The sequence below is a fragment of the Lepidochelys kempii genome, chromosome 2, assembly GCF_965140265.1.
Source record: "Lepidochelys kempii isolate rLepKem1 chromosome 2, rLepKem1.hap2, whole genome shotgun sequence".
NCBI lineage: Eukaryota > Metazoa > Chordata > Testudines > Cheloniidae > Lepidochelys > Lepidochelys kempii.
In genome coordinates, this window is record NC_133257.1 from 226374564 (window position 1) to 226393677 (window position 19114).

At 42.9% G+C, this 19114-nt stretch overlaps 1 protein-coding gene across 8 annotated transcripts in view; it reads right to left on the reverse strand.

Annotated features, from left to right (window-relative positions):
- Nucleotides 1-1901: 1901 nt before the first annotated feature.
- The window catches only part of STEAP2 (STEAP2 metalloreductase), a 41245-nt gene continuing 24032 nt past the window's right edge, over nt 1902-19114 (reverse strand). For 6 of the 8 annotated variants that reach the window (XM_073334032.1, XM_073334033.1, XM_073334028.1 and 3 more), the window contains 2 exons: nt 11511-11675; nt 1902-2762 (listed from right to left, as the gene is read on the reverse strand). In XM_073334032.1, the coding sequence (XP_073190133.1) occupies nt 2478-2762; nt 11511-11675 (450 nt within the window). In that variant the 3' untranslated portion in view covers nt 1902-2477. Of the gene's footprint in view, nt 2763-11510; nt 11676-14343; nt 14545-15725; nt 18275-19114 lie in introns of those variants that run through there. The other 2 variants (XM_073334034.1, XR_012157561.1) reach the window with 2 other exon arrangements.

Here is a 19114-nt window from a genome sequence, read left to right on the forward strand (position 1 = left end):
TTTTTTGGTGGGCTTTCACTGAATAGTAAAGAGAGCTAGAGACATGCAATACTGATTGTTTAGCTTGGCAGAGGTTCGTACTAACACTTAATTTTGTATGCAGTGTTGTTGTAGCTGTGTCGGTCCCAGGGCATTAGAGAGACAAGGTATGTGAGGTAATATCTTTTATTGGACCAAATTCGGTTGGTGAGAGAGACCAGCTTTCTAAAGACAAAAGATATTAACTAACCCACCTTGTCTCACTTTGTGCTGTGTCATTTTGAGAAAGTCCTCTCCCTGGAGTTTCTGTCTGGGTTTTGAGTTTGAACAAACCCTACATCTAAAGCAGAACACAGGTGAAACATCTAAAGCAGAACACAGGTGAAACCATGTAAAACTGCAGATTTCTTGTGATTCAGACAAAACCATAAATGGGCCTAGGTTTGTCTGAGAGGCTTGGAGGCTATAATGAATCTTGAAAAACCTAACTGCAGTTCTTGAGTTTGTAATGAAATTAAAAACAATTGGCACTGAATTAGTTTGGATTTATGCAGGTGTAAGTGGGAGCAGAATTTGGGTCTAAGTACGCATTGCATGGGTGTAGGGTTAGAATATCAGGGTTGGAAGAGACCTCAGGAGGTCATCTAGTCCAACCCCCTGCTCAAAGCAGGACCAATCCCCAATTTTTGTCCCAGATCCCTAAATGGCCCCCTCAAGGATTGAATTCACAACCCTGGGTTTAGCAGGCTAATGCTCAAACCACTGAGCTATCCCTCCTCCCAGTAATTACAAATGTAGGCAGTAAAGCCAATGGGACTTCTCATGTACTTAAGTATACACAAGTGCTATATGGATCAGAGTCATATAGCAGATATTTATCATAGTGATAGCAAATTATTGCAAAAATGTGAGGAAAGAAAACAATTAAAGACAGTACAGCTGTAATACTGCAAAAATAGGTAGAGATGTAGAGGCAAATTCTGCACGCTGATGCATGGGAACAACTTCCATTGATTTCTATAGGAGCAGCATGAGTAGAATTTGGCCTATTCCATAAAGAAGAACAAAACATCCTGAAGTAGTCATTGATAAATCATTCTAAACAACATTCAAAAAGCTTCAGGAAACCAGAATTACAAATTTTAGAGGGAAATTTCCATTTCACGGGATCATCAACTCATGTTAAAATGATGAAGTATAGGAATATTTGGTTTTGTTTCTTAAAAATTCACAGTAAAGCATTCCCCACAGATGCTGGCTGTAAAAACAAAAGCTTTATATAAAAATGGAACATTATTTGTGCAACAAAAATACATTAAGAGATCTTAAGGTTGAAAGAGAGGGAAATTCATGTGCCATAACTGAAATTCCAACACAGAAACACACAGATAACGTTAACATTATGGTCTTTCTCTATTGTGCTTAAGATATTGGAAGTTTCACTCATAAAGTTGAATTTTTTTATTGCAAATTTCCCCCAACTTTAATTTTTAAAAATAATTTTTGGCATGTTTTATTTTTAAAGCGATCATTAGTTGATTGTACAAATTTATATAAGTCCTTCTTGCACTTTCAAAGTTTTAGATTAGTTTTTCACTGCATGACTCACTAACATCCATGGACATTGCATGTCTAAAACCATATGCAACACTTTGAAATCATATTCCTTAATGCAACTAACATTTTTATTATATTCAAGTCATGTTTTAGTTCAAAGTCCTTGCTGAGCTACACAACTAAGTGTAATGTACGTGTGCGATAAATAATTTCAACCATTAAAAATTTAATCTCGGCTGATTCAAAACATGTTTATTTCCTAAATCATTAAAATCTATTACTCTACATCAGTGCTTCCCAAACTTGTTCCGCCGCTTGTGCAGGGAAAATCTCTGGCGGGCTGGCCGGTTTGTTTACCTGCTGCGTCCGCAGGTTCGGCCAAGGGATGTATTGGCCGCCACTTCCAGCAGCTCCCATTGGCCTGGAGCAGCAAACCGCAGTCAGTGGGAGCCGCGATCGGCCGAACCTGCGGATGCGGCAGGTAAACAAACCGGCCCGGCCCGCCAGGGGCTTTCCCTGCATAAGTAGCGGAACAAGTTTGGGAACCACTGCTCTACATTCTGGCCTGACTAACTAAAAAAGGGTGGTTTTAATAAAAGAAGTACTGTCTGGAACATATGTTATCAGTCAAAGAAATGCTGTCTGGAACATTTGATTTTAATTATAAAACCACAATGTTTGTGATACAATTGTGCAAAGAAGCATTAAAAAAATCCTGATTTCACATTGTTTGCCCTCTTGTAACTTAAAACTGAAGTGATTTTTTTTAAATTTTCTGAAGAAAAATAAATTGCTCATTCCTTGGCTGAGAGCTTGTACCATATGCCAAGCAAGCCCATAGCAACTTTTACCTGTGAGTTATATAAACTCCTAAAAACACAAGTTTTAAAACAAAAAAACCAGTGACAACTGTAACAGTCCTAATGGACACTATTCCAACATTACATCACCGTAATCCTTTCTGGTGAGAGATGTGGAACAGTCCCACCTCTTTCTTCCATAACTTGGCTTTTTTCCCAGCCTCTTCTGATTCTTCTCAGTTTCCTGCTTATACATGGAAAGAGTAAAATGATCTTACCTACAATTACAATAAAAGGCAAAACAAGGGCAAGAACAAAGTTTGGTGGTGTATAAAACCTGTAGTATTCTTCTTCAAAGGCTCTCTTCCACCCATAAATTAACACATGGAAAGTACTTATGAGCAGAGCGACATATCCCAGTGTAGACTTTGGAAAAAAACAGAGAAAAGAAACAGAAGTTAAAACCTGATCCCTTATTATCAGCCACGCCTACTATACCACTTTAAAATTTCAGCCAGGTTCAATTTTATTTAAAAAAAATCACAATGTACTCGTTATTGTAATGTGCTGAAAATTAAAGGCTAAATTCTACCCTGATTTACATCCCATCCCTCTTGGCTTCCACAGGCCTGCATGCTTGCTCTACTTTGAAAAGCTAAGAGATCCTCAAACATGTAAAGAAAACAAACTAGTCACAATCTAAAATCTGGCAGTCAGTTGAGTTTCAGGGGTGTAAATAATGAAGTCAATGGAGTTATGTAAGAGTAAAACTGGTGTTGTGATATCAGATTCAGGTACCCAGTGTGTCGCATGAGAGAACAAAGGGCTAGTTTGGAGTATGGAGCAGTGTGGCTATGCAGGAGGAGCCCTGGAATGGAACTCCTTGATCCCCATTGCTCCTACAGGGAGAAAGGAGTAAACTGAGACACCCCTAAAGGATGCTGCTTGCTTCCCCATCACAATGGCCGAGCTCCACTGGTTGGACAGTAGAATCAAGACTTGGACCACTCCTGACCTGTCTTTGTCCCTTCCATGTAAACTAGTTAATGGGGATATCTGGAGCTTAGGGCCTACAATCAACAGTACAATTATGAAGACTCCAAATTAAAAGCATTAGCCTGCATTCTAGAAATCCCAAACCACCTTAAAAATGACTGCAGCAATGCTTTTAACTGTGGTGTTTATCGTATGAAGGGAAACACTTCACCACCAAAGCTGATGTAACGTCTCACTCAGTTGCAAAAGATTTAGTGGAAGAATCATCAAAACTGGCTACCAAGATTTTGTTCTCTAACTACAGTAAAAATAAAGAGGTAGAAACCTAACGTCTCTCCTGTCATTAACGAAAAGTATAGCCTGAAGGGCGAAAAGGGAAAAGATTCAGTGACACAAAAAAGGGAAATATTTTTGTCAGCCTTTTGAGGAAGGTAACAGACTTTAACAGAAGGTAACAAAGCTGCTATTTTCTTTGCATTACTTTTTTCGGTGTACACAATGGTTTCCAAAGTTGTGTTGGCATTTTTTTAGATGTACTACCTCATTTAGTTAAAAAGAGCAAGAACAAAAATCCCCAAGAAATTGAACATTATAGGCCAGATCCTATCTGGTATAATTTGGCATATGCAGGATCTTGCCTGATATTCTGGAAAGAAATTCAGATGACAAATAAAAGCTTGGGCCTGACTCACCACTGCATTGTTCCAGTTCTATGCTGGTGTGACTCTCTTGAAATCAATGCTGTTACACTAAGATGACCAGACAGCAAGCGTCAAAAATTGGGACGGGGGTGGGGGATAATAGGAGCCTATATAAGAAAAAGACACAAAAATCGGGACTGTCCGTATAAAATCGGGACATCTGGTCATGCTATGTTACCCAGTGTAAACATGGAACAACGTAGTGAATCTGACCACTCATTTCTTCAGCAGGCTTAGCTATGGGTAATACTATATAACAATTATTGGAAAAAGCCAGTGATAATGAAATCCTTTACAGATGTTTTTCATCCTTTCAGAAGAGAAAGCTTAGTTTTATTTAAGTGCCATTGGAGGACTAAGATTTGACAGAACATTATGTTACTTTTGCACCTAAAAGAGAAAAGCCTGACAACAATTAAACTCCAGTCACACAAGGAATGGAGTATGGGGTTTTCTTCTGAGTTTACTACCCTCTTCATCTCCTCTCTTCCACACTAGTAAACCTGCCCAACTAGAAAAGGGCTGCTCTTCATATAGTCTAGGCTTGTGCACTGTTCTGATTGTTACTTAGGTGTGATATAGCACAATAACAAACACATGACTTACTCCTGAAAAGTGTGACTAGTTGACTCAGTTTAGGGCTTGTCTACATGGCAACTGGCAAGGCCCAGTGTAAATCTACAGAACTAAGATCCCATGTGGAAACTGCTACAGTGCAGTGAAAGTATGCCAAGCGGCACTCCAGGACTTTCAGTGCACTGCAGCAGTGTCCACACAAGATGTTACTGTGAAGCAAACTGATGTGCTATAGATTAACACTGTGGCTTGTCATACAGTAAATTGCCATTTACACAAGCGCTTAGAAACCAAGTGTGTTACGCAAGGTGAGCTAGAAACAGTATTTGCACGGGTGTGCGGCTCTCAGAAGGGAGAGTGTTAGAAGGGGGAGGTCAGAAACTGAGCAGCTGCAATGATGCTGAGTGTCACAACCAGGATGTGGGTGATCTGACCTAGTGGTCAGAGCAGGAGTCAGTCCAAGTCGAATGCCAGGAGGTCAGAGTCCAAGATAGGTCAGAGGGCAAACAGAGTCAGGTGTCAAGAGGCAGGCAAGGTCATGTTATCAGGAGACTGGGGTCAGGTACCAGATTACAGATAGCCATCAGAGAGACAGGGAAAGGACAAATCAGGGTCAGAAGCCAGTGTCTCGGGTCTCTCATTAGCAGGATCAGAAGCAGACAGGTGGTCTGTGTTGTTGCTCAGACAGCTCCTCATCATGGCTTCCTGGTTTATATACTTGTATTGGCCAGTCAGTGGGCTGTGGGGTGCCACTCAGGCCCTGAAGGGTGGTACTTCCTCTCAACTCCAGCTTTGCAGGGTCTTCTTCAGGATGCCCGACCTAAACCTCTCGTGGCGATGCAGAGGCATCAGCCAGAATCCCCCTGAGCCCCAGGCTCTAGCTTGGTAGGTTCTTATACTGAACCCTCATCTGTAGGATGGAAGTGAAAATTTCAGCAGCCATTGCTTTGGACAATCTATGCTTCTGCTAGATACAGGAGTAAAACTCGTGTCATGCTACTCCATTACCAACTTCCCTGGCTAGAAAAGCTATACTGAGCTGACCAGCCCTTATTACACTCTGCATCTCCTGCTGATTTCAGACAGGATTATAATCATTAAGTGCAAACCTTCTTTATAATATTGTATTTCACTAGGTAGAGAAATAGCTCTAAAAGGGCATTTGCTGTATTTTATCTGGCTCTGCCTAAGCACTCTATATGAGATTTGAGCTTAATCACTGTTAATGTGTGGTGGAATGCTAGCTTCATTTTCCTTGGTAAAATAATCCTTGTAAGGTCAGTGTTTATGAAACAAGGCTTGAGGCAGAGGATGTTTCCTAAGAATTAATGACTAGCTAGGGAACATTTAATGCCCCGAGAAGCAGTTAAAGACCATTACATTTAGTTGGTCATTAATCCCAAGAAAACACCTTGTGTTTCAATTATTACTGCCATTGCATGCCAAAGGTGATAATTAAAAAGACAATTTGTCCAAATTCTCTTTAATGTGTGATGCAGTTTCACATGAGGGCAAGTCGAGAGGAGGAATGTCCTGTACCGCAGTCTTGAATCATCTCTCAGCATTTCATTATAGTTTATAAGCTGTGATAACTAGAAACAAGTTGATTTTTATTACAGTGGGAATAGTTGTGGTATACTAGTGCATGCCAAAGACCACAAAACAACTGGGCAATGATTTGCTGGCATGCACATTTCTATCCCCACAACCTGAGGCCAAAGTTTGGAAACTTTGGTAAGGAAAAGCTACAATTGCATGGCTTGCTGCTGGAGTTCCTGATCATACACTGGATGTATGGCTCAAATCACCTGTGACTAATTGTTATTTTATTTTAAACTGAAGATTTAGTTCATACCATCATCTATAGCATAGTCCCAGGCAGAGAACTCCTGAAGGAGAAAGTCCGCTTGGTAGTGAGGTTATGGAAATGTAAATGGCCATAATTTTGCTTCTCTTCATTACCTAAGAAGTGGGTGGCACTTGTCAGGGAATGGGGAAAGCCAGGTCAGTTGGGGGAAGGGCTGAGTCAACACATTCCTTCAGCAACCGCTGTTGGAGGTTTCATATAGGTTTCTCACTTGACAGAATCCCAAAGAGAGAAGGAGGAATCCCTCCACAGACAGAACACCTCTGACAATTGCAGCTAATGCAATATTCCCTGTCACTCCCCTTAAAATGGCTATAATTTACAAAGCCCTTCTAGGGCCCTAATTATTAAAGAAGTGATGATGTGTGTTACATGTGTGTTACATGAGAGGAGATATAATTGCTCTCTATAAATACATCAGAGGGATACATACAAGGGAGGGAGAGGAGTTATTTAAGTGCCAGTATGGACACAAGACCAAATGAATGTAAAGTGGCCATCAAGAAGTTTAAGCTCAAAATTAGGCGAAGATTTCTAACCATCAGAGGAGTGAAGTTCTGGAACAGCCTTACAAGGCGAACAGAGGGGTAAAAAACCTAATTGGCTTCAAGACTGCGCTGGATAAATTTCAGCAGTGGGTGAGGTTCTGTGGCTGCAATATGCATGAGGTCAGATTAGATGATCACAGTGGTCCCTTCTGACCTTAAAGTCTATGAGTCTACATAGGCAAGAATCAGTCAACAGTGACAGGATTATGAACTAGGCAATATAATTACAATGGGACAAACCAGTCCTTAGTCAGACAGGACTCTACATTAATACACCCCAAAGTATAGCAAAATACACACTTTTTGGACACGCTTTATCAGAATGTCTCCCAGCAACAGATGTAAGTCTATTAGTATTTCATATCCATAACCACAGCTTAAAGGTGACAATAATTTCATTTCATGTTGACACCTTTCTGTGATTAACGGGGGCTTGTGCTTTTTGTATGTCTCAATGCCTCTTGCTGGTTATGTCTATTTGCTTGTCTATCAGCTTTCAGTACCAGTTAAGATGTGTTACACACAGGAAGTATATGAAGTGCTTTACCACAGCTTATTCCTAAGTGTCTCCCCTTCCATATGATCTACACATATGTTGGGCTGCCATGCCTGCATTTTCCCAGCTGCTGCATGGCAGTTCCTAGTTCAGGGCAGACAATTCTGGGTTAGTCCAGTGACATGACAGTCTGTCTCTTGTCAGACAGTGGTGTTACTATTAAAATGGTGACTTCTGCAAGGCAGGAATGCCTGCTGATGGGGATGAAAGACCTCCTTTATGCCACATGGATAGCAAATGCAGCCTCTTACTTCCACAGTCTCATGCGTATAATGCATTTAGGAGCTAGCTATGCTTTGCCCTTCAAAGGCCCTACACTCTGTGTTTATGGAGGGCAGCAAATAAAAATAAAGTATATGGAAAGTCCCAGAAGCAGTGGAAGAAGGACAGCAGTGGAAGAAGGCATGTTCCCACCGTGCTGCTGGCAGCTCATGCCAAGGCCCCTAGGCCTCAGTGAATTCTGACAAATGCATAGCTGGAAACACCAGTCTGAGTGTTAGTATTATTAAAGTAGATATTAGAGTTATAAGAATGTGTTTAGACTTTATGAAATGCTTGCAGGAAGCTGCATGTATTAATCTCACTTAACATCTATACCCCATGTTATAAGGTTATATTAAGTTTTTGCATTGTAAACCTCTGTAACTGTGTAACTCATCAAACAGGAAAGAAGCATTAAATAATGTAAAATGCCAGCTTCCTACAGAAGGTGTTAGGTTCTGCATACAAGAAGGCCTACTGAAACCAAATGAGCCATTGTGAAACATCAAAGGACATAGACTTTGTTGATTGCTCCCCTCACACTCTTGAAGAGGAGACATGCAAGAGGACTTATCCCATCAGCTTGAACTCTGGGGGAAGTGAATATACATCCCGGACAAAAAGAAACTGTATCTCTATGCTGCTTGAACTCTGAGGGGTGAAGAATTCTAAGCATAAGCAAGAGTTTCCTATTGCTTGGCCTGGGTTAGCCCTAAAAGACATACAGAGCTTCCACATTACAGCAACTTCTATTACTTTTTAAAACCTTAGACTGTAACTCATATGTGTGTATGTTTACCTGATTTAACCTTTTTTTGTGTGTGTGTTTTTTTGAAAAAAAGGGGGTGGGGGGGGTGAGAAAACCTGTATTTGTGCTGGAAATGGCCCACCTTGATTTTCATACACACTGTGAGGAGAGTGGTCACTTTGGATAAGCTATTACCAGCAGGAGAGTGAGTTTGTGTGTGTGGTTTTTGGAGGGGAGTGGGCGGGTGAGAAAACCTGGATCTGTGCTGGAAATGGCCCACCTTGATTATCATACACATTTTAAAGAGAGTGATCACTTTGGATGGGCTATTACCAGCAGGAGAGTGAGTTTGTGTGTGTGTGTGGGGGGGGGGGGGGGGGCGGAGGGTGAGAAAACCTGGATTTGTGCTGGAAATGGCCCAACTTGATGATCACTTTAGATAAGCTATTACCAGCAGGAGAGTGGGGTGGGAAGAGGTATTGTTTCATGGTCTCTGTGTATATAATGTCTTCTGCAGTTTCCACGGTATGCATCCGATGAAGTGAGCTGTAGCTCACGAAAGCTCATGCTCAAATAAATTGGTTAGTCTCTAAGGTGCCACAAGTACTCCTTTTCTTTTTGTGATTTAACCTTGTAAATAACTCATGTATTTCTTTTGTTAGTTAATAAATCTTTAGTTATTTTATTATAGGATTACTATAAGCATTGTCTTTGGTAGGGAGATCTAGGGTACAAGTGACTGGTCCTTTGGGAATGGGAGTAACCTGAATATTGTTAAAGCGGCAAAGAGTCCTGTGGCACCTTATAGACTAACAGACATATTGGAACATAAGCTTTCATGGGTGAATACCCACTTCGTTGGATGCAACGAAGGATGCATCCGACAAAGTGGGTATTCACCCACAAAAGCATATGTTCCAATATGTCTGTTAGTCTATAAGGTGCCACAGGACTCTTTGCTGCTTTTACAGATCCAGACTAACATGGCTACCCCTCTGATACTGAATATTGTTGTGATTTTTGGTATAAGGGACTATCTATCTCAAAGTCAAGCTTGCGTAGGCGGTAAGATAGACCGGAGTACCCAGGGAGGACTGTCTGTGACTCCATGTTAAGGCTATTGTAGTGCTTGAGGAGTTCACATTTGACACTTGGTTGGTGAAATCTCAGTATAGACCACACTGCCAGTTTGGGGTTTGTGCCCTACTTCTTCAGAGTCTGACCTGAAGTTGGTTCTCATGCTCATCAGCCACTTCAGACAGCTTAACACCCACCTCCAGAGATTGTGGATGCATTTCTGCTTCCGGTGTTCATGTGTGAAGGGAGGGGGAAAGTGTGTCAGGGCAGGAGGAAGGGACAGAAGGCTCCCCTTGAAAAATGCAAAAATACAGCCTTCCAAAGTCATGGGAGTTAATCTAGCTGGAATCAACATTAATCTCCCCACTCTGGATGGGGAGCAAGTCACAGAAAATGGCAGCATTGCACCCTAGGGACCCACACTGCCAGGGAGACTGAAGTGTGAGGAGCACCATGTAGGTTGCTGTCCTTCCACATCGTTTCCTGAAAACTGCAGGGATGTGAAGAGTTTGAAGCTGCATTTCCTGCCATTTCTGCAGCCCCCACCACCTATCTCCTGAATGGATCATTCAGTGGAAACACTATGAGGTAAACTTTATGGAATTTCTCTTCTTCTTCCACCAATTTTACAATAGAAGAACAAAATAATGCCCCAAGAATCCTGAAGTGGACTTATTCTAAATATAGCCAAACCCTGCTATTACTGTGTATGTTACTTATCTCTTGATGTATTGCTGGAACCTCCTGGAAAACACTGAAAATCTTCTATGTGCTCTTTTTTACAAAAAGTTAGGGACATTTGCATGAAACGAAGATCTGTATAGTTTACAAGTTCATGTACTTCTGATGGCTCACTTGAGGAATAAGCACCAGAAGCAGAAAGACTTTTGTTTATTAACAAAAATATTGTCTCTCAGTGAGTTCAGATCAAATCTGTTCTGTTTACAAGTAAACTGATGTTTTGTTCTAACTGCTAGCCCTGCAAATTCACTCTGGGATCTGAAAGTCAAGCTCTGCTCTTTTTACCCAGGGCATCATCCCCTGGAATAAAGCTTCTAATGACCATATTAGATCTTCAGCTATAAAGTTACGTGCACCCCATTCAGTGACACCTGTTCAGTTGAATGCCTGCAGTGGGTCTGCACATGTGTAACTGATACATTCTGTCAACGAAAAAGGAATAGTGCCAGCCTACTCAGTCTTAGCTGTATTGGCTCTGCAAGGCCAACAGGAGTAAAATGCAGTAAATACTAATGTCACTAATGGAGATAGATCTCACTGAATACACACAGGGAGAAAGAGCTGCTTTGGATTTTTTTGAAAAATCACTTTTGTCAAAAAATATCAATTTGTCAAAATTGAAATGGCTCGTGAAACAGGACTGAGTTCGTCAAATCTCTCGACTCAAAAAAATGTCATGAGAAAGAGTTTCAAAATTGTCAAAATGTTTTGTTCTGACACTTTCCAAACAAACATTTCTGGTTTTCAGATTGGAAATGATTTTTGAACTATCAAAATTATTATTCAGATGATCAACACTAAACATTCTGCATAACCTGAGATTCAGTTTTTTGGTTCACAAATATTTTTGAGATTTTGACTTCTCATCTCAATTTGAGACAGGAGAAAATTTTTAACTCCTGAAAACAGTAGTAGTACAGGAAAACCATTTTCTGCCCAACTCTAAGAGGGACTCTCTCTATTGAGTGAGAAGTTGTATAATTTTTACAGTTACTATTGAGAGGAAAAAAACCCTTATTTTTCATCTTATAGCAAAATAATAGGTTCAAAATAAAAAAGAACATGCAATCTTATTAACACAAACAACCAAAGAACACACACACCTGAATAAAACTGAATTCCCTCCAGTTTAAGGCACTGTTTACTGAAGGGATGGAAGTAACTGCCAACAAAGAAAGCAAGCCGAGACTCATTATTCCAAAGGAGATATACATTTCAATTCGCCACACTTCTTCCTCATTCCAAGAATTTTCCACATTTGCATGAACCTGAGGACACAGCGGAAAAGATGTCTTTTATTTTCCAGAATATTAAACACTATTTACAAAAGCTCTTTTGATGAGCAAGAGCCTCCAGTCTGAGTTTTGTAAGAAAACAGATTACAAACATAAAATGTAGTCAAATATTTTAGAGATTTCTTCATGTCTTGGAGAAAAAGCTATTGCTCCATCACTGCGGGTTCTGGGTGCATATTAGGTTGAAAGATATGTTGAAACAGTGGCAAGAAGGAGAAGTAATTCTTAAAGCATTAGCTACTGCTTATTTATAGAAATTATCTGATGAAATCAGATGAAATTCTCCACATTGCGACACGAAATACCTACATTTTTCAGGCAGCAATGATTTATGTTCCACTGTAAAATGGGTGGGCTTGCAATTCTCTTTATTTTGTTGAACTTTGTCAAGGTTCCTCCCCCATTCTGAACTCTAGGGTACAGATGTGGGGACCTGCATGAAAAACCTGCTAAGCTTATCTTTACCAGCTTAGGTCAAAACTTCCCCAAGGTACAAAATATTCCACCCATCGTCCTTGGATTGGCCGCTACCACCACCAAACTAATACTGGTAACTGGGGAAGAGCTGTTTGGACGCGTCTTTCCCCCCAAAATACTTCCCAAAACCTTGCACTCCACTTCCTGGACAAGGTTTGGTAAAAAGCCTCACCAATTTGCCTAGGTGACTACAGACCCAAACCCTTGGATCTGAGAACAATGAAAAAGCATTCAGTTTTCTTACAAGAAGACTTTTAATAAAAAAATAGAAGTAAATAGAAATAAAGAAATCCCCCCTGTAAAATCAGGATGGTAGATATCTCACAGGGTAATTAGATTCAAAAACATAGAGAACCCCTCTAGGCAAAACCTTAAGTTACAAAAAAGATACACAGACAGAAATAGTTATTCTATTCAGCACAATTCTTTTCTCAGCCATTTAAAGAAATCATAATCTAGCACATACCTAGCTAGATTACTTACTAAAAGTTCTAAGACTCCATTCCTGGTCTATCCCCGGCAGAAACCAGCATATAGACAGACACACGGACCCTTTGTTTCTCTCCCTCCTCCCAGCTTTTGAAAGTATCTTGTCTCCTCATTGGTCATTTTGGTCAGGTGCCAGCGAGGTTACCTTTAGCTTATTAACCCTTTACAGGTGAGAGGAGCTTTCCCCTGGCCAGGAGGGATTTCAAAGGGGTTTACCCTTCCCTTTATATTTATGACACGCCCCCCAAATCTCAGCTAGGGTGAAACACTGGCTGGGATTTCTTCCTGGAGCTCTAGGAAAACAGAGTTAATAAGACACATGCATCTCTAAATATACTACCAAGTACATAAAGACTAACAATATTTTCCACATCTCAAGGACGATTTTAACCAGTTGATTCTGGGAAACTTTCATGGGAGAGTGCATCAGCCACTTTGTTAGAAGCTCCTGAGATGTGTTGGATGTCAAAATCAAAATCTTGGAGAGCTAAACTCCACCGAAGAAGTTTTTTGTTAGTTTCCTTGACGGTGTGAAGCCACTTCAGTGCAGCATGGTCGGTTTGCAGGTGGAAACGCCGTCCCCAAACATATGGGCGTAGCTTTTCCAGAGCGTAGACAATGGCGTAACATTCTTTTTCAGTGACTGACCAGTTGCTTTCCCTCTCAGACAGTTTTTTGCTGAGAAACACTACAGGGTGGAATTCTTGATCAGGTCCTTTCTGCATTAAAACTGCTCCCACACCATGCTCGGACGCATCTGTGGTTACTAGGAACGGTTTGTCAAAGTCTGGGGCCCTTAGTACAGGGTCAGACATGAGTGTCGCTTTAAGCTTGTTAAAGGCCTTCTGACACTTTTCGGTCCACTGAACAGCATTTGGCTGTTTCTTTTTGGTTAGGTCTGTCAGTGGGGCAGCGATTTGGCTGTAGTGAGGTACAAATCGTCTATAATAACCGGCCAAGCCTAAGAAGGATTGAACCTGTTTCTTTGACTTTGGGACAGGCCACTTTTGGATAGCATCCACTTTGGCCTGTAGGGGGCTGATAGTTCCTTGACCCACCTGGTGTCCAAGGTAAGTCACTCTGTTTAGGCCTATTTGACACTTCTTAGCCTTAACAGTTAGTCCTGCCTCCCTTATGCGCTCAAGGACTTTGTGTAGATGTTCCAGGTGGTCTGCCCAGGAATCCGAAAATATGGCCACATTGTCAAGGTAGGCGACTGCATATTCTCCTAATCCCGCTAGGAGACCATCTACAAGTCTTTGGAAAGTGGCGGGTGCATTTCGCAGCCCGAAAGGGAGTACATTAAATTCATACAGCCCGAGATGTGTGGTGAAGGCTGACCTTTCCTTGGCAGATTCATCTAGCGGTACCTGCCAGTACCCCTTGGTTAAGTCCAAGGTAGAGATGAACTGGGCCTGTCCCAGTTTCTCTAATAGTTCATCTGTGCGTGGCATTGGATAGTTGTCTGGGCGAGTTACAGCATTTAGCTTACGGTAGTCCACGCAAAAACGTATTTCCCCATCTGGTTTGGGAACTAGAACCACTGGAGATGCCCATGCACTTTCAGAGGGGCGGATTACACCCATCTGTAACATATCCTGGATCTCCCGTTCTATAGCAGTTTTAGCTTGAGGAGACACCCGGTAAGGTTGGACCCTAATTGGGTGAGCATTACCTGTGTCAATGGAGTGGTATGCCTGTTCAGTCAGTCCTGGGGTGGCTGAGAACATTGGCGCGTAGCTAGTGCACAGCTCCTGGATCTGCTGTCGCTGCATACGCCCAAGGGTCATGGAGAGGTTCACCTCTTCCACACCACCACCACATTTCCCTTCGTAGTAGACACCTTCGGGCCACTCAGCGTCGTCTCCTCCGTGGGCTGTAAACTGACAAACCTTTAATTCTCTGGAATAAAAGGGCTTTAGAGAATTAATATGGTACACCTTAGGCTTTCGGTTGGAGGTGGGGAATGCTATGAGATAATTAACAGCTCCCAGGCGCTCCTGGACCGTGAATGGCCCTTCCCACGATGCTTCCATTTTATGGGCCTGGAGCGCCTTTAAGACCATGACCTGGTCTCCTACTTTGAAGGAACGCTCTCTGGCATGTTTATCATACCAGGCTTTTTGCTCTTTTTGAGCATCCTGTAAGTTTTCTCTAGCAAGGGCTACAGAGGTTCGGAGGGTGTTTTGTAGGTTGGTTACAAAGTCCAGAATGTTAGTTCCTGGAGAAGGTGTAAATCCCTCCCATTGCTGCTTCACCAACTGCAATGGCCCCTTAACCTCACAGCCATATACAAGTTCAAATGGGGAAAACCCTAAACTGGGATGTGGTACAGCTCTGTAAGCAAAGAGCAACTGCTGCAACACTAGGTCCCAATCATTGGAGTGCTCATTTACGAATTTACGTATCATGGCCCCCAAAGTTCCATTAAACTTCTCCACCATGCCATTTGTTTGATGGTGGTAAGGAGTGGCAACCAAGTGATTTACCCCATGAGCTTCCCAAAGGTTTTCCATAGTTCCTGCCAGGAAATTAGTCCCTGCATCTGTGAGGATGTTGGAGGGCCAACCTACCCTGGCAAAAATGTCTGCTAGTGCCTGGCACACACTTTTAGCCCTGGTGTTGCTTAGAGCTACTGCTTCCGGCCATCAGGTGGCAAAATCCATGAAAGTCAGTATGTACTGCTTTCCTCTGGCTGTCTTTTTCGGAAAAGGACCCAGAATATCCACAGCTACTCGCTGAAATGGAACTTCAATGATGGGGAATGGCTGGAGAGGGGCTTTGACCTGGTCTTGGGGTTTTCCCACTCTTTGGCACACCTCACCAGACTGGACATAGGTAGAAACATCCTTGCCCATTCCCTCCCAGTGGAATGACCCCCCCAAACGGTCTTTGGTCCTGTTCACCCCAGCATGGCCACTAGGGTGATCGTGGGCTAAGCTCAAGAGCTTGGCCCGGTATTTAGTTGGAACTACCAACTGTCTCTGAGGATGCCAGTCTTCCTGGTGTCCACCAGAAAGAGTTTCCTTGTATAAAAGTCCTCTTTCTACAACAAACCTGGATCGATTAGAAGAGCTGAGAGGCGGTGGGTTGCTCCGTGCCGCCGTCCAAGCTCTCTGGAGGCTTTCATCTGCTTCCTGTTTGGTCTGGAACTGTTCCCTTGATGCTGGAGACACCAGTCCCTCATTGGATTGTGGACCTAGGCTTGGTCCCTCTGGAAGCGATATAGGGGATGGAGCTGTTTCTGTTGACTGTGAACCGCTCTCCGCTGGTGCACTATGTTGGGATTCAGGCTCCGGCTGAGCCTCTTGTGTAGGGTTATCGGCTGTTGCCAGTTCAGGTTCAGTGGGGCCCTCTGGTGTTGAGGTTGCAAGTACTGGATTCAGTGCTGACACGGGGTCTGGTGTTGGTTGTTCGGCTGGTTCCGGTTCTGGGACTGGTTCCGTCTGGGTCTCTGGGACTGGATCCACTACTGCTGTTGCAGACATTGGCCTGGGGTCCGGGTCCATCACCTCTGACCGGGTCCTGATAGAAGTTTCCGGAACAGAGCTAGGCCTCACGGCTTGTTTAGCCTGGCTGCGGGTGACCGTTCCCACCCTCTTGGCCTGCTTCACATGATTGGCCAAGTCTTCCCCCAACAGCATGGGGATGGGATAATCATCATAGACTGCAAAAGTCCACATTCCTGACCAGCCCTTGTACTGGACAGGCAACTTGGCTGTAGGCAAATCGAAAGAGTTGGGCTTGAAGGGTTGAATCGTCACTTGGATCTCTGGGTTGATTAAATTGGGGTCCACTAAGGAAGCATGGATAGCTGACACTTGTGCTCCAGTGTCCCTCCACGCGGTGACCTTCTTCCCGCCCACACTCACAGTTTCCCTCCGCTCCAAGGGTATTTGGGAGGTATCTGGGCCTGTGGACCTCTGGTGTGATTCCGGTGCAATGAACTGTAATCTGTTGGGGTTCTTGGGGCAGTTGGCCTTTATATGCCCCAGCTCGTTACATTTAAAACATCGTCCAGCTGACGGGTCACTGGGGCGAGGAGGGTTGCTGGAGAACGGGGTGGTGGGATGATAAGGGGTCTTGAGGGTTCTTTGGGAGGTAGGTGGGGCTTTGGGCAGCCCCCGGTAATAGGGTGGGGTCTGGGGTTGTCCCTTCTGGTCTCCACTCCAACTGCAACCAGTTTTCTTCTTCTCTGCCACCTCCACCCATCTGGCTCCAATCTCTCCTGCCTCGATTACAGTTTTGGGCTTCCCGTCTAGGATGTATCTTTCTATTTCCTCAAGAACACCCTCTAAGAATTGTTCCATTTGCATTAGGAAGGGCAAATTTACTGGAGATTCAACACTTGCTCCTGATATCCAGGCATCCCAATGTTTCACAATGTGGTAGGCATGTCGGGTAAATGACACGTCTGGTTTCCACCTTAGGGCTCTGAACCTCCGACGAGACTGCTCGGGTGTTATCCCCATTCTGACTCTCGCCTTGGATTTAAACAGTTCATACTTGTTCATGTGTTCTTTAGGCATTTCAGCTGCCACCTCAGCTAAGGGTCCACTGAGCTGCGGCCTCAGTTCTACCATGTATTTGTCAGTAGAGATGTTGTACCCAAGGCAGGCCCTTTCGAAGTTTTCTAAGAAGGCCTCAGTATCATCACGTGCCTTGTAGGTGGGGAACTTTCTGGGATGGGAAGTGGTACCTGGAGAAGGATTGCTAGGGTTTGTTGGTATATTCTGCTGGGCCTTTATCTTCTCCACCTCCTCCACATGCTTCCTCTCTTTTTCCTTCTCCTCCTCCACATGCTTCCTTGCCTCCATTTCCCTCTTGTGGGCAGCCTCCTGTACCTCCTTCTCCAGCCGCATGAGTTCTATCTGTCTTTCATGTTCCCTTTGTCTTTCCTCAGCCTGAAATTTGGCTAATTCCAGCTGTAGTCGAGCCGCGGACTTTGTCATTCTAACCTCTCTGTTTTTAACTAACTTTACACCCGAGGTTTAGAAATAAACAAACAAAACTTGGCTGTAAAACTTTGCTGTGCTGGAATAGAATACCTATTCTCTGATAGTGATTGTCAGCCTACAGAAAAAGACAATTCCCTTGTCTCTGCTCTGGGCCAAAATTAAAGCAAAAAACCTCCAACTACTTGGAAACCTGCTTACCCAGCCCAAAGAAAAAGCAAATGGGTAGAACACACACCCCCTATTTACTTTTAGGAAGAAAAGAAAAAAAAAACTCTGGGTTGGAAGACTGTGAATTTCCCTGCAGGAGTTAAGTACCCTGCCTCCAGGCAAAGAAAACCTGCAATTCACAAAGATAATCCCCTTTTGTCTCTGCTTGGCCACAAAGCAGAGAAAAACAAGCTGCTTTCAGTTTCAGCTGCTTTCTGGACTTCCTTTCCAAAGGAAAAAAAAATTTCCTTTTTAAAATCTGTATTTCTAGTTCAAAAAATCTCAACTGGATCTCAAAATGATTTCAGGTTAATCCCACCGCTGCCACCATGTCAAGGTTCGTCCCCCACTCTGAACTCTAGGGTACAGATGTGGGGACCTGCATGAAAATCCTCCTAAGCTTATCTTTACCAGCTTAGGTCAAAACTTCCCCAAGGTACAAAATATTCCACCCGTTGTCCTTGGATTGGCTGCTACCACCACCAAACTAATACTGGTTACTGGGGAAGAGCTGTTTGGAGGCGTCTTTCCCCCCAAAATACTTCCCAAAACCTTGCACCCCACTTCCTGGACAAGGTTTGGTAAAAAGCCTCACCAATTTGCCTAGGTGACTACAGACCCAAACCCTTGGATCTGAGAACAATGAAAAAGCATTCAGTTTTCTTACAAGAAGACTGTTAATAAAAAAATAGAAGTAAATAGAAATAAAGAAATCCCCCCTGTAAAATCAGGATGGTAGATATCTCACAGGGTAATTAGATTCTAAAACATAGAGAACCCCTCTAGGCAAAACCTTAAGTTACAAAAAAGATACACAGACAGAAATAGTTATTCTATTCAGCACAATTCTTTTCTCAGCCATTTAAAGAAATCATAATCTAGCACATACCTAGCTAGATTACTTACTAAAAGTTCTAAGACTCCATTCCTGGTCTATCCCCGGCAGAAACCAGCATATAGACAGACACACATGGACCCTTTGTTTCTCTCCCTCCTCCCAGCTTTTGAAAGTATCTTGTCTCCTCATTGGTCATTTTGGTCAGGTGCCAGCGAGATTACCTTTAGCTTCTTAACCCTTTACAGGTGAGAGGAGCTTTCCCCTGGCCAGGAGGGATTTCAAAGGGGTTTAGCCTTCCCTTTATATTTATGACAAACTTACAAATAAATTATCATCATTTCTTAATATTGCTTCAACTCCTTGTGCTGACTCCTAAATTACTCTGTCTCTTCTGTTGTTAACATCAGACATAAAAAAGATGGATGAGCTTGGACCTCCTCATG